We start from the raw sequence: 14,299 nt of genomic DNA, 5'->3' as shown, positions 1-14,299 counted from the left end.
GGCCGGGGGTTTTGTACCTTCTGCCCTACAGCCCGGCTGGACCGCGACCTGTTTTAGAGAAGAGACCGTACCTGGAACCCCACCACGCACTGTAACTCACTGTTATCTCAGTGAAGTGCTCCAGCCACTTCGGTGAGCCCTTGAACGAAAAAAACTGTACTCACAGATAAGCACCGAGCATCCACCTATTCTGTCTTGCCTTTTCCTTGTTGTTACACAGAGCATCACAACTGTTAACTTACCTAGAAAGCATCCTCCTGCAACTTAATGCCTGTCTAGATTCTAAGCACATAGCACACAAATTCCAGTGTATCCTTTGCCTCCTGGACACAGACACTTGCCCTTCGAGGAGTAATTCTTATTTCTAGAATAGATGATTGAAGCCTAGGACAGGGTTAGGAAATGCTATAATGGTAAGTAACATTACCAATGTCAGATTCTAATTAAGTTTGTTAATAAAACACACACACGCGCACAGGGACACAGCCGCAGCGGATAGACACAGGCTTCCTGTAGCTACTATTTCCAAAGCAGTTAAACCAGGCAAATCCATAGCATTTGCTGACAACCAGTTCCTGCTCTCTTGCATAGCCTGAAGACAAAAAGAAAACTCCCAGTTTCTGTGAGACCCTCTTCGTACCTCCTTTTCCCTCTCTCCTTTGTATGAGCTTGCCAAAACTTTCCTTACAAGCTCCATGAAAGCAGCAGAATACACACAGTGCCATCATTTGCTCAGGTGCAAAGCATCCTTGTCCTGTGTGACCTGAGCCCTCCTGGCAACCCTGACATCCAGACAGTGAAGGAACAGGCAGGACTGACCAGTCCTGCTGCAGAAGTCCAAACCCCTCTCTCATGCAGTTTAGTCCCAAGCTCAACTCTTCCCTCCCATCGATCCCTCTTTGAACTTCAGTGATGAAACCTGGTCTGTTCACTTAAAAGACAGCTTTATTCTGTCTTATCTAGTAAAAAGTGCGACTGGCTCATTATGGAAATGATGAGCCAGTCACAGAGCATATTTTGAAGGTACAATAGCTGAAAATCTGTGCAGAAATAGGTGTGAATACTCTTCTAGTTATTTAACAGCTATAGCTTGATCTAAACACATAAACATTACAAATTTCAAGTATGAAGATGACAACGGGAGGTAGTGGTGTGTGCACATAAAAATCCATCCCCTACTAAAGACAGAATCACTGAAGGCAGTGCCCTGCAGCACCAGACCCCCACCCCAGGGTGCTGCTCAGAGCCCCACACAGCTTCCCTGGGGAGCCCAGGGGCCTCGGGCTCATGTGCGTGCAAACCAACACCGGTGCAGATGCTGTAAGGCCTGCAAAAGCACTTGGCACCTTGCTGCAGATGCCACATTAATCCTGACAGAACTTTTAAATTTACTGGAAGGAGGAAAGTCAATTTAAACATGATTTTATAATAGGGCTAAACTGTATCTCCTTTACCAAGCACAATGGATGTCAGTACCTACATCAACAGCTAGAATGTAAGCAAAAGCACACCATCTTTCCCTAATTTCTACAGAACTGTTTTATAGTTACAGTTTTATTGTTATAGCAGCATATAAACTTTTCTCCCCCCATCTGCCTTTGATTTGCATTGCTTAGCTGATACACTCAGCCAAGTCCTTGCTTTGCCTCTGAAACTGTGGGATGGAAAGCTCTGTGGGAAGAGAAGGAATTTGCTTTTGCCCTGCTCAGCCCTACCGAGCTGACCTGCATGGCATAGACTGTTACATTTTCTGTCATGCAGAGCAGAAACAATGTCATCAACACCAACATCCAAGGACAGGAGGTGGCTATGATGAACTGTAATCAAGCCCAGGAGGTGGCACTGGTAACAGAAGATAAGCTTTCAAAGCCTGTCCCAGCTCTATTCTACCCTCAGCTCAGAGATATGCACGTCTGGAGCCTCTTGCAAATGAAGCCTCCTCCGTATCAGTGGAACAAGGACATCAGTTTAAAATCTTACTGTGCATTAGGACTAACTCAGCAAGCACAAAACCTGAAGTTGGGCTCCTGTGGAGCTGAAACAATTTTGTTTCCTTCCTTTGAATAAAGGCTCATGCAGTAAAGTCAAGATTGAAATAAATGGCCCAAACTTGCTTACTGCAGCCAGGACAAACCCTTCCATGGAAGGCTCCCTTCCTACTGCTCAGCAAGTCACCCATGTGGTGTCAAATGGATTAAGAGTTGGAGTAAGAACAAAAGATCATCAACTTAGACATGGAAAACCCAAAACTTCCAAAGGACATTAATGGGCCTTGGCAAGTTGTACCATTTCCTTCTCAGCCCAGTACCCGAGTTCACGAGTCACAATGGAGAACCCAGCCACCTCCATCCTGCATAGTCTCAATGCCAGCATTTCTACCAGCAACTACAAATCAAGCTCCATAGAAATACACATTGAAGAGTTCAGAATGATCTCATTACTGCAAGAGCTTAAATATGCCACAATTCTGTGGCATGCTGTGTTTCTGTGTAGTAGTACAGTCTAAAAACTTAATCACAAAAATGTTCATCTTTAATGACTAGAAACAATATTGAAAGTAGGAAATGCTACTTTTCAGACCTTAACTAAAAAGATTAGCTACGAATACTCAACTCTGAAAGCACCAGACAAGTTTCCAAGGGCTAATTAGCTGACTGGGGAGCAACGCACAGTGCATAACAGAAAATCTGAGAAAAAGGCAACTCACAAAAGCTACCTACTTAGGATAGACACTGTTTCCAACCATGCTTCAGAATGCCATCAAGCTGTTATATACAGCATAACTAGGTGGATCTTTTCTTCATGACTAATAAAAGGAACCATTTTTCGGGGAATGTTTCCACAACTCCTTCAGCTAGCCCAGACTCCTCACCTACAGTCTAAGGGTTCAATACCTGTAAAAGGAGAGTGGTACAGGCTTTCAAAAATGAAAATTACTTTTATTTTTCACTTTGATACCCATAAGACTACAACTGCTCAACAAGGTAAACATAACAGTTATACAAAACATATGTAATTATTTACAGACTTAACTGTACAAAATAATTTAAAGCTTACAAAAGTTTCATGCAACCTCTGCTGACTGACTGACACAGTCTAGGAAATCTCCTTGAAGAAGCATAGAAGATCTTTGAATTTATTTATTTAATGGATCAAAAAAAGGATGCTGCAAGGCTTCATCAAGAGTAATTCTTTTGGCTGGGTCATATTCCAGCATTCTGCGAACAAGGTCAAACAGACTTTGATGATCTGTGTCTTGGCAATGCATGAATTCCTGAAAGAAAAAAGCAGGAGGTATTTTAGAGAGAGCTTTCACAACTGCAGTCTAACAGCAATAAAAATGCCGTCTCCTACCTTTAGAGGCTTACAGCGTCTCCTGACATACCGGCCTGCAGAGCTGTGCTCATCCCAGTCCAACTGGTCATGGTGAAAATAATGTTTTCTGCATGACAAGGGAAATAACAGTAAAATGGTGTCAGTGCACACAGCAAGCAGATGCTTTCCCAAGAGGTTTTAAAACACCATTAAGTGTTCCTGCATGTATCTCTGCATTTGGGAGCTAACACTTTTTTAAGTGCATATTTATTCACAGAGATCTGCTCCTTTTTTATTACTGCTGCCACAATCATTAGAAAACAGTAACATTTTATTTTTTGAGTATTACTTCAATCTATTGCAATTGCTGCTTTCCAAGCTTTTCCCTGTTTTTCAAAATGTACTATAATCAACTGGACAACTGTAACAAACAATATCCATTACCCAACCCAGAATTATTCTACTGTAATTTGAGTTACAGAATTATCTACAAGAGCTGGCAAGAAGACAGCTTATGTAAGAAAAGAAAATGGACCATCAAATCCCAGGACCACTAAATCTTAGACATAGGGGTCAGGGGAGAACCCTGTGCTGGCTGTTTCTCCTTGCAATGAAAGTGAGAAGCTCCTGCTGCATGTAGTTATCTTTGAGGAAGAGAGAAAGATCACCGAAGCACATGTCTGAGGGATACGGAGGGGCACTGCAAGAGGATGACAGCTGTATTAGCAAGGACCCTCTTCTTCCTCTCAATATAATTATTGTGATGACATCATGTTCTTTATATTTAGAATTTAAAGAAAAATTGATGTCTAATACTGTTCTGGTGACCACACCAAACTTAGCTTTAAAGACTTAGAAACATTCATACTCAAGTTCAAGAGGCTGACAATTCATACTAAAATCGGAAGAGGACTAATGTCAACTACTTAAGGTAACAAAAAGCCCATGAGTCTCTGTTGATCTGCAGCAGTTCATAGCTTAAAATGGCAACTTTGCAATTTCTCTTGTAATAGAAAATATAAGGCAACTTATCACTTCTATGATGAACGTACCTGGATTTCTTGATCATGTGAGTGGGCAGAGGCCCCAGTATTCTTTCCATCATTGCCAGGTGTTCTTTACTATCATGAGTCTGTGTGGAAAAAGCAATGAAAGCACTTAGCACATTTTTCTCCTCTGAGCTACTTGGTAACAACACTCAAACTGCAAACAAGATCTTGCCAGAGCACTGTTACAGTATCTTTAAACACTGCCACCTTCAATTATTAAAAACAGATTATGCAATGCAGATTATACAACATTTTCCACAGTTACAATGACCCTTGAACAACAGTTCATAAACCAAATATCGTACAAGTGTTTTCTTTACTCTTAATTCCGGCAGTATCATGACAGGTGGCTTCACTCAAAATGCCAGAAAAGGTAATCTTAGATACTCTGAAGAAGATATCCAAGACGTAACATTTTCCTGTATGGATGTTGGCTTGACAATCTCATCTATATAATCCTTAAAAAGCCCATGAGGTTATGCCTTTTACATAGTTAGGTGTATGTCATTAGAAGATTAAAATCAGTCTGTAACAAACACATTCTATTTAAGCTTAGGTACACACCTGAAACACTGTAAATCCCAGGTAATACTCAATCAGAATACAACCAATACTCCACACATCACACGGCTGAGACCATCCCAATGCTGCAAAATAGGCAAAGTTTGTTTTACTTTTTAATATATTCTCAAAATCTGTAACCCACAAAGTACATGCCCAGTTTCCACACATTTACTGATGCCCAACTTACCCCCCACGCCCTCCTCAAACCCTGGGGTGAGAGAGGGAAGGCAATGTTTGGACTTCTGTTTTTAGAGTATTTCTTTTACTGTTTACTCTTAAGAATTTCGCCACCACCATCTGAGAGATGCTCATGGTTCTGATAAACAGTCAACTACTCCAGTTTATGAAGTAAAGACATTTGAATGAACTGCAATTAACTTCCAGAATGTTTAAAAGTCTTTACTGACCTAAAATAACCTCAGGAGCTCTATAATGTCTTGTAGACACTAATGTGCTGTGATGCTCATCATCAAAAGTTGCACTTCCAAAATCAACAACTTTGATGTCTGTGTTTTTTAAAGTGCGTTCATCTCGCTTCTGCAAGAAATCAAAATGCTGTTAATACTTTTTAAAAGCATGCTTAGGCAAAAGGCATTATCACATTATCTTCAAAGTACCAGCTAGCATAAAATGTGTAACAAAACACTTCCTCCAAATACTTTAATTCCTATTCAGCTCGATGCTTCAAGAAAGAAGAGCAGGTAACAAAGTGACAATCTCAATACCCAAAACAGCTGAGTAAACACCATTCTGAGCTCTCTTCCTCTTCTGTTAACCTTACATTAACTTCAGTTACTTGTTGTCTCTTTTTTTTTTTAAGAGAAGCTCCAGTGAAGACAGAAGTGGTGCAATTCAAGTTGGGAGAAACAAAGAACAAACTTACCATTTTGGCATTGTACTTCACTATGTAATCAGACTCCACAAACAAGATATTTTCAGGCTTTAAATCTGTGTGAGTTAGTTTATTATGGTGTAGAACTACAAGGAAAAAGAAAAAATTATTCCATCATTTACACATAGAATTTCTACAGGAAAAACAAAACCACAACCATATATTTAAAAGAACTATTGACATTTACTTACAGTTTATAGACTGGCAAATTTGATAAGCCATGTTCCTAATGTCATTAATATGAAATGGCAGAAAGCTGTTTTCCTTAATAAAGTCATAAGTACTAAGTCCCAGTAGCTCAAAAACAATACAAACATGGCCATGGTGATCAAACCACTCCAGCATCTGGACACAGCGGCTTAAAACAGAAAACAAGAAAAAGAAAACAGATGAAAATCTATTCAATAATTACTTTCCTCAAATCCTTGGTATGCTGACTACTCAAATTTCATACTTACAAATTGCTGCTTGGATCCATGTTGTTCAAGTGTTCCAACACCTGTATTTCTGAACGGGCAGCCTCCCGGTATCGACCAACATTTTTCACTATTTTAACTGCTACATGCATTCCTCTCCTTGAAGAAAGTAAAGGACAGCAAACTGGATCAATTATTGTTAAATACCCACAACACCAAAGCAGCTTGATTTTAATAAAAGAAACACAGGAAGATTAAAGGTCATGGAAAATTATGAGTTGGATTAGGGGAATTGATTTAAGCATGCTGCACTCAACCAGAACAGTTTTTATAAAAAAAGAAGTAATCCTGATCTTTCCTTTCTCAAGTACTTATAGTATATGCTTCATTAATGACTTCTCAGTGTTATTATCTCATCTAAAGTAGAATAAACATTGAGAATCCAGCAGCAGAATGATTAAAAATTAACAAAGCTCTCATTTGAACAAAAACACGGCAAAAATTTGATAGGTTTTTTTTTCCTGCAACTTGCACAACTTGTCCTGGCTCTTCTCCAGTGCTCTTACGGAATCACAGGAATTGAGTAATTTCTGAAGTTTGGATTATGAGCATTTTATACCAGTGAGAACTGCTCTGCACTGAATGTCTGCATGCATTCACTGTAAGGCTGTTTCTTAAATGGAACACAGACACACAGATCCTTCTGTCACATTTGCTCTCAGACAATTTATGTCTCTGTAGAGCTCTTCCAATTCTAACAATTTCAGAACACTCTCTGCCCTCACAACGCGATCCCAAAATCCAGAACAGACTTAACTTATGAAATGACAGAACAAACAAACCAAAGGTAGAGGAAAATATACTAAAACCATGTCATAGAACTGCTGATATAAAACATACAGTTAAAATAGTCTGTGTTCTAACAACTGTTAGAGCATACAGAAGGTAGTGGAAATACAGTAAGTTTCTTCTTCACCAGACGTATCATCACATGGAAGTAATCATTCCATTAAGAAAGTACTGGATACTAGATTACTGTTGACTCAAAAAAAACTTTAAAGGATAATTTTGATTATGAGAACTGAGGAAAGCAATTTACAGCTCAACCAATTCCAAGCAACTGCTTTCCAGAAATTGCTTTCACTAAGAGTCAAAACTACTTTCTCAGTATCTCACTGCATCATCTTCTAAAAGTCTCCCAAACTAATTCTGCACTCTTTAGCTGCTTTCACATTCTCCAGTTACAGCAGCAGCACTTGCAAAAACCAGAGAAATGTAATTAAATAAACCAGAGCTCTCTATCATTAAAAAGGGCATTTAAACTGCAACTTTCTTTTAAATAAAATGTCCTTGAGCTTTAATTTCTAAGTATCTTTTATCATGAGATCCACTGATAAAGATAACCCAACACTTACATATCATGATCTATGCACTCCACTACTTTTCCAAAAGCTCCTTCTCCTAAAGTCGCAACAATTTCATCTAAAAAGAACAAAGATAAGTTAGAATTATACAACTACTTAAAGGAGAATGAACATATTAATGTAGATTTAAAAATGTGCCATTACAAAAGCGTAATTACTTTAAATTTCAGCATCAGAATGCATTATTTTATTGGACAGGAGTCATGAAAACAGTTAGCCAAAAAACTATCTCTTGTTCTAATCTCATTTACTAATTGGAACTTTTTGAACACAGTATTTAAACTCTACAGAAAAGAAGATATGCAAAAAAACAAAAAAGCACAAAAAAAAACAGAACAAAAAGAGCAATGAGATTTCTTTAGCCCCCCTCCTCTGACATACTATTCTAAACAGATTTTTTTCTGAAAAGTTTTTTAAAAGTGTTGAAAAATATTCTATACATCTTGCTCTTAGAACGTCTCCACTTTCACAGATCAGGTGACCCTCCTCATCATCCTCTACACTCCTGGATCTTTTCCTTCGGTGACTCTTCTGGAAACGGCACCAAGATCGTCCAGCCAATCAATATATCAGAGTGAATTCAGGGCAGAATACGCAATTCATTCAGCGGGGAGATATTCAGGCATTCAGTTACACACCAGGCCACGAACAGTTGGCAGGAGCAATTTCAAATTCAGTCCCCAGAAATTCACAGGGCACAGTTTATGTTACAGAAGAAAAACATGGCAAGGAACAGATTTTCAGATAAATACTTAAAGTGATACAAGCAACAGAAAAAAAACAACACAATTTTGTCTCTCAAACAGTGGCTTAATTGAAGACAGATTAAGACTGCAACACTGCTATTTCTAATAATTTGCTAGCAAATAGCAAAAAACAGCATTTATTTACATACCTAAGCTCTCAGTCAGGTGAAATGTTTCTATTCTTAAAACATCCACTCATGTAAACACTTTTACTTCCCCCACGTTTAGAGAGAGAAGAAAAACTACTCTGAAGTCCTTAATTTGCATTATATAATCTAATACACCTTGCTGTTTCTACTGCAGGAAAGTGGTATAAAACACCTGGAGCTGTAGATGCATCAGTGGGCATCACAACAACCATGCGAAATTCAGGGAGCACACCTTCAAAAGGGAAGCAGCAAACTTATCCCATCTCACTAAGACATTAGATGCCATTAGCTAGGCACAGAGCTTATCAAAGCTTCTGAAATTAGGTGCAGAATTGTTCATATCAATTTACCAGACATGCACATTCATACTTTCAATTCCTGTTAAAAAGGCATGTCATCTCAATTACTTTCAGTAATAGGATGGATGGCATCCACAATCTACCTGAAAAAACACAGTTCACTATGCTGCAAAGCTAAGTGACAACTGTACTTTAAAACAGGATAGCTACCTGTCTTTAATTTCAAGACAACATTTTTCAGATCAATCCCAGTGATTCTGACTACCAACCTCCTACATTCCCAGTGTACAACTGTACTGATGATAATCCCACCCCCCACCCGACACTGATCCGAGAATCTCAACTAACAACATATTCACATGCTCCACAAATGGACTCAAATAAACACAAATCCTTTTTTAATAATGTAGTTCTTAAAGTACCGTGGATCAGGAATTGCAGCTCTAGCAGTCATTTAAGAAGTCTATTACCACTAATTCATTAATAATAAAGTTAAAAATTACTCATACCGAATGCGATTGGTGACTGGAGCAATGATGTCTCTTATGCTTCCTTTTATGACTACTTTTCCTGCTCCGACCAGAGGATTTGCTATAGTGATGATGGTGACTCTTTTCATAGTCTCTGTGATAATGCCTGTGGTCATACACTTCACAGAAGTCATTTCTGTATTCCTCAACATATCTCCGGTCATGATGGTCTCTTTCATTTATGGCTCTATCGTCCAAATAATGACTGAAAATATATTTTAAGTGAATGTTCTCCACTTCAAAAACTTGAGGTTCCAACAAGATAAGTGACCTGAGCTGAGTTACACAGTATCTGTCTTTACAGCAAAAATGTTTTTTAATTGAATCCCTCCCCAAAAATAGTGGAGCTTTTGATGTTACTTTATTAGGGATTTAACAACATTGTCAGTCTCAAATACATGGCAGCCATCCACATGAACAATGTATGATCTGTCCACAGTTTGCATAGTAAGAAATTCAGACTTAAAAAGGAGAAACACTTCCTAAAATATACTGAGAAACTTCATTACAACCTTAAAAGACACATGATAAACCACTTTCAATACAGAAATCATCCCTTCTATGCTTTTAAAGCTCCAGGTGTTAAATAAAACCTAGAGACTGAGAGAAGTACCATCATTCTAAGTGCTCTGCAACGAACATTAAAAACTCAGAGATCATATGGAACAAGGATCTTTTGCACAGAAAACAGACCATTAAGAAAGCTGCTGAGGCACAGAATTCCCTTACTGCTGTACACCTACTCCTTCCAGCATCTTATAAGCATGAGTGTAAGCTCTTAAAAGAATTCCACTGGATCTTCTCAAGGGAAAAAAAACCAACACAAAACAGAAAAACACATCTTTCCACTGAAAGCAGTGTGAGGGAAAACACAAACCAGTCCCAGATTATTAAAGGGAAATTCATACTTACCATTGTATTAAATGACTAAACAAACCTTCTCCTCCTTTTGTTCACATTAAATCAAAAGGCATTCTTTTTAGTTGAAATTTAATATTGATTGTATTCAATACCAAAATTTAACTGACACCGGTGAGACAAACTAGTAACATTTACTTGTTTTCATTGAAGAATTTCTATTTAATGGTTCAGGTGCGGTGTTAACAACTACCTATTAGGCTTAAGTGAGCCAAACCATAAGGAACTGACAACTCTGGGCATTCAAAAACTCCTACCCTGAAAACACATTTACTTTAGACACAGTAAGAAACATTTGCACTACTCAGTTCAGAGTCTTATACCTTTCTGAAATGCGACTGGGTTTATAGTGCTTGCTCTCTTGGCCACTGCTGTGGGACCTCCTTCTGCGTTTGCGGCTGCTACTGTGCTTCCTTTGATCCCAGCTCCTTCTGTCATCCCACTCAGGACAATGAGATTGCTTTGAATGCCTCATTTCCCACTGGAAAACATAATAATAATAATAATATTTTAAAAATCAACAAACACACAGGTAGGTGCAAGTTAGCAATGGTAGTTTGATCAAGTATGACAGAACTAAAAACTCATTTTTCCTCAGCTCTCTCCCCCCATTATTTCAGTTTGGCAAGCAGGCACAGCTCCCTCATCCCAACACTAACGCTGTTATGAAACACAAATCACGATTAAATAGGCCAACTCATCTCCATTTAATAGCTTCAAACATGTCATTAAAGGCTGTTTTAAACAAACTCTCAAGTGACTAAACAGAATAGTTTCCTTAAAGAGCCTTTTATTGGAAGAAACCTTCCTCTCCAAACATCCTCTAACAAGAAAACCTGGATTTAGGTCTTCCTACTGTATTGTAAAGTTACTACATGAAAATCGAGCATGTACAATCAGTCTAAAAACTTCTCTCACTAAACTATTTACAAAACACCAGGAAACAGTCACTTTCAGCAACAACCACTGTGAACTCTGATGGATTAACACAACTTTGGAGCACCTGGAGCCAAGTCACAACTTTTGCACCCTATTAGCATGCAGGACTGTGCATGTTCTACAGTTCAGCTGATTTACCAAAGACAAAACCCACCAGCTTCTGTTGCTGGATGTTTGGTGCAGGAATTCTTTGTTCAAACAGGTACATGCACAACTGAAAAAAAAAAAAAGGCAAAGTAAAACACGGCTGTAGAATTAAAGAGTGTAACAAAACCAACTGTTATTTGTTTACTCATCTGCAGCAGGAGTTTTTTGAAAGTAAGAATAACTTTCTATATCAATTCCAGTATGTTCCAAAGAATGAATTTATACAAAATAATTAAAAGTTTTTGCAGCAACTAGTGACAGTGAGAAAAGCAGTTTAGAGACAATGAAAGCAAGAGAGTAGAAAAATCATGACTGTAAATCATGTGTAAATTGTGCAAATCTGTGTAAATTTACAGAGAACAATGCCTTCGTACAAAGAGAAGGCATTAAGATGGAAACTCCTAGAACATGCAAATGATAAGGCTATTCTGAAAAAACTATTTTTTCTAATACTTTCAGAAGATCTGTAAGAGGCTGGTAATTAAAAAAACGCAAACCCCCCCCCCCCGCCCCAGACACCTGCAACAATGTTTTTTAAGGAAACTGGTTTTTAAAACACAAATACAAAAACCACGACAAGAAAGAGTGACAAACTGTGCAAAATAAGTGCCTTATATACATTTTGGGTGAGTCATGATTCACAAAATCGTATTCAGTTGTGAGATTCTAATAAAAAATAAAAATACTAATGTAGCAAACAACAAACAAAAACACCCGAAAAATTAAAACCGACTTGGTGTTTCATTTACGTGCTTTAATTTCCTCTCTTCTTACACAGCTCCAAAGCCATTTTCCTCTATTTTCACCTTACATAACTCAGGTTCTGAAGCACACTCAGGTTTAACTTACTCTTGAGGTGCAGAGCTACACACACACAGTTATAGGTGAATGGAAATTTCTACTTATGGTTGCTTGGAATTTTTCTTTCCCCACCTGGAAGAAGGCAGGCTGACTAAGGCTCTGTAATGAACAACCAGCTAAATAAAATCACTATTAAACTGTCCTGCAGAGTAGAGCTTGGGGGCAGAAGGATGGATATTTGACACAGGAAACTGGAGAAAATGCTTTGTTGAAGACTAACTGCTGCTTAACTACAATCAAGCGCACACAGCATTAGTGAGATTAAGATAAAAATTGCAAATTCTGTCCCTAAAGGAGCCAAGTAAATTTAAATGAGGAGGAAAGGCCCAGAATCGGTCTGAGTCCATTTTAAGGTAGGAGCTACCTTAAGATTTTTGACTACTGTGCTCTCCCTCTGATTTTATGCGCCGAAGAACTTCACTTATGTAATACTGACAGCTGCCACGAACATATGCATTCCTGTAGCATGTGGAACTAATCCATATCGCAGGCAGTTTTCACTCCCACATTTTACCATAAGGTTCCTCAAGCAGGAGCCGTTCCCCTTTTGAACAGATCCATACACATAAGGGCCACGAAAGCCCTGCCGTAAGCTGCCTACACAGCAATTTCTAAATGCCTCTCGTCAAAAACTTGGCAGGCCGAGGAGGTCAAAGGCTTACTCCTTTGGGATGGCCAAAGTCCGACACCGCAGGTCCTGGAGGGGACACCCACCACCCACCAAATGCGGCACCAAGCCCGTTTCCACACCACGTTCCCCCGGGAGGCCTCCGGGGCCGGCGGGGGAGGAAGGGCCGGTCCCCGCTGCCACCTGGGCGGGCGCCAGGCACGGCCGAGTCGGGTGAACCCAGCTCCGCCCGCCCCAGCCCTCCGCAACTCCGCAGACACCCCGACAGAGCTCCTGTGCCGACAATTCTCCTCCCCTCTCAACATCTCCCGAAGCAGCGCTTGATGCGCCCCGCGCCGCGGAGACAACGCAAGCAGCTCTCCCACCCCACCCCACCCCACCCCCCCCGCCCGCGTGCCTTCCGTCTCCCTGCTGCTTCGTCCCCTCTGGAAACAGAAAGAAGTGAGGCAAAAAGCGAAGGTGAAAAAAGAACCAAGGAGGGCCGCCCTCACCACTTACAACTGGAACAGAAAACCAGCGAGCTCCGTGTCCGCCCTGCGCGTACAGACAAAATGGCGGCGGCGAGCGCAGAGAAGCTGCTTCCCCCTTCTCCCTCGCTCTCGCGGCGTCTGTGCGCTGTGACGTCAGACGCACAGCGTAAGGACCGGCAGGGCGGGAACGCCCGAGGAGAGGCCCCGCCCCTGGCGCCTCGCCTCTGAGGCGGTGCCTCCGCCATGGCGGCCGCTCTGAGGGGTTCGGGGCGGTGTCTGCTCTGCCCGTCCCGTCCCGTCCCGTCCCGTCCCGTCCCACCCCACATCCTGGGCATCGACTTTCCCCAAATCCTTCATGGCTTTGTGAGCCAGTTCCATGGAGGGCTTCAAGCAGCGAGGGCGAGTTCGGATGCCACCCCCGAGCTGCGCGCCTGCCCTCCTCTCGTGCCTCATCAAACGCGTGTAGCAGTGCGGAAATCACCAATTAGTCCCAAACAATTAATTCCTTCTAATGAACCCGCCAAACGTAGCGTTTAAGCAGTTTGGTGAGCGGGTTGATTCCGCAGATAGGCCTGGCTTCAGGCTCGCGGTTCTCTGTGTGAGCCGTTCCTGTGCGATGCTCACGGTAAAAACGCAATAAAATGTATTATCTGCGATGTCTGTAACTCGGAACTGCCCCCTCCGCCGTGTGCAATGCACGGATTGCTGCGCGGTTGCGGATTCACTCCGGAGCACGTGTGGGACGGCGGGTGCAGCTGAGTCGTGTCCTGGCAGAGGTAAAACCCAGCGTCCCAGGCCTGAACCCTACTGCACGGGGGAAACTTACCACCAACTTCTCCAGGTATCATTCGGACAAAGTTAATCAGCCCACAGAGATTGTTACAAAGTAAAGCAAACCCCAAAGCAGGGAAAAGTGGAACTGAAACGCAAGCTTCAGATTTAGTAGCTCACA

The 14,299-nt window shown here is 40.8% G+C and overlaps 1 protein-coding gene across 4 annotated transcripts; it reads right to left on the bottom strand.

The window, feature by feature from the left end:
- Window positions 1–2,918: 2,918 nt before the first annotated feature.
- LOC121658126 (dual specificity protein kinase CLK4) lies at window positions 2,919–13,497 on the bottom strand. 4 transcript variants are annotated; one of them, XM_042014631.1, is made up of 14 exons: window positions 13,376–13,497; window positions 11,396–11,455; window positions 10,626–10,783; window positions 9,364–9,589; window positions 8,101–8,191; window positions 7,652–7,718; window positions 6,279–6,395; window positions 6,012–6,178; window positions 5,812–5,906; window positions 5,336–5,465; window positions 4,929–5,011; window positions 4,368–4,447; window positions 3,355–3,442; window positions 2,919–3,274 (listed from the first exon to the last, which is right to left on the bottom strand). In XM_042014631.1, exons 2-14 carry the CDS (start codon window positions 11,447–11,449, stop codon window positions 3,137–3,139), a joined length of 1,494 nt encoding a protein of 497 aa, XP_041870565.1. In that variant the 5' UTR covers window positions 11,450–11,455; window positions 13,376–13,497; the 3' UTR covers window positions 2,919–3,136. The 4 variants fall into 4 exon arrangements, with proteins under 4 accessions (XP_041870565.1, XP_041870564.1, XP_041870566.1 ...); XM_042014630.1 differs by having other exon boundaries at window positions 13,369–13,490; XM_042014632.1 differs by lacking the exons at window positions 8,101–8,191; window positions 9,364–9,589 and having other exon boundaries at window positions 13,376–13,495.
- Between the last annotated feature and the right edge of the window lie 802 nt (window positions 13,498–14,299).

This window comes from Corvus kubaryi, unplaced genomic scaffold (genome assembly GCF_017639235.1).
Source record: "Corvus kubaryi isolate FWS band 111438036 unplaced genomic scaffold, C.kubaryi_AGA036_p1.0 split2-37374, whole genome shotgun sequence".
Taxonomy (NCBI): domain Eukaryota; kingdom Metazoa; phylum Chordata; class Aves; order Passeriformes; family Corvidae; genus Corvus; species Corvus kubaryi.
The sequence above is the reverse complement of the archived record's forward strand: the minus strand, read 5'-3'. Positions and strand labels throughout refer to the sequence as shown.

Excerpts from the sequence above, each read along its gene's own strand:
- LOC121658126 (XM_042014631.1), bottom strand. The coding sequence starts at position 11,449 with ATGTACCTGTTTGAACAAAGAATTCCTGCACCAAACATCCAGCAACAG. Across the intron at positions 5,907-6,011 it reads AATTTGCCAGTCTATAAACT|TTCTACACCATAATAAACTA; the intron begins GTAAGTAAATGT and ends TTTTCCTTGTAG. Across the intron at positions 4,448-4,928 it reads TGGGATTTACAGTGTTTCAG|ACTCATGATAGTAAAGAACA; the intron begins GTGTGTACCTAA and ends TTTTCCACACAG.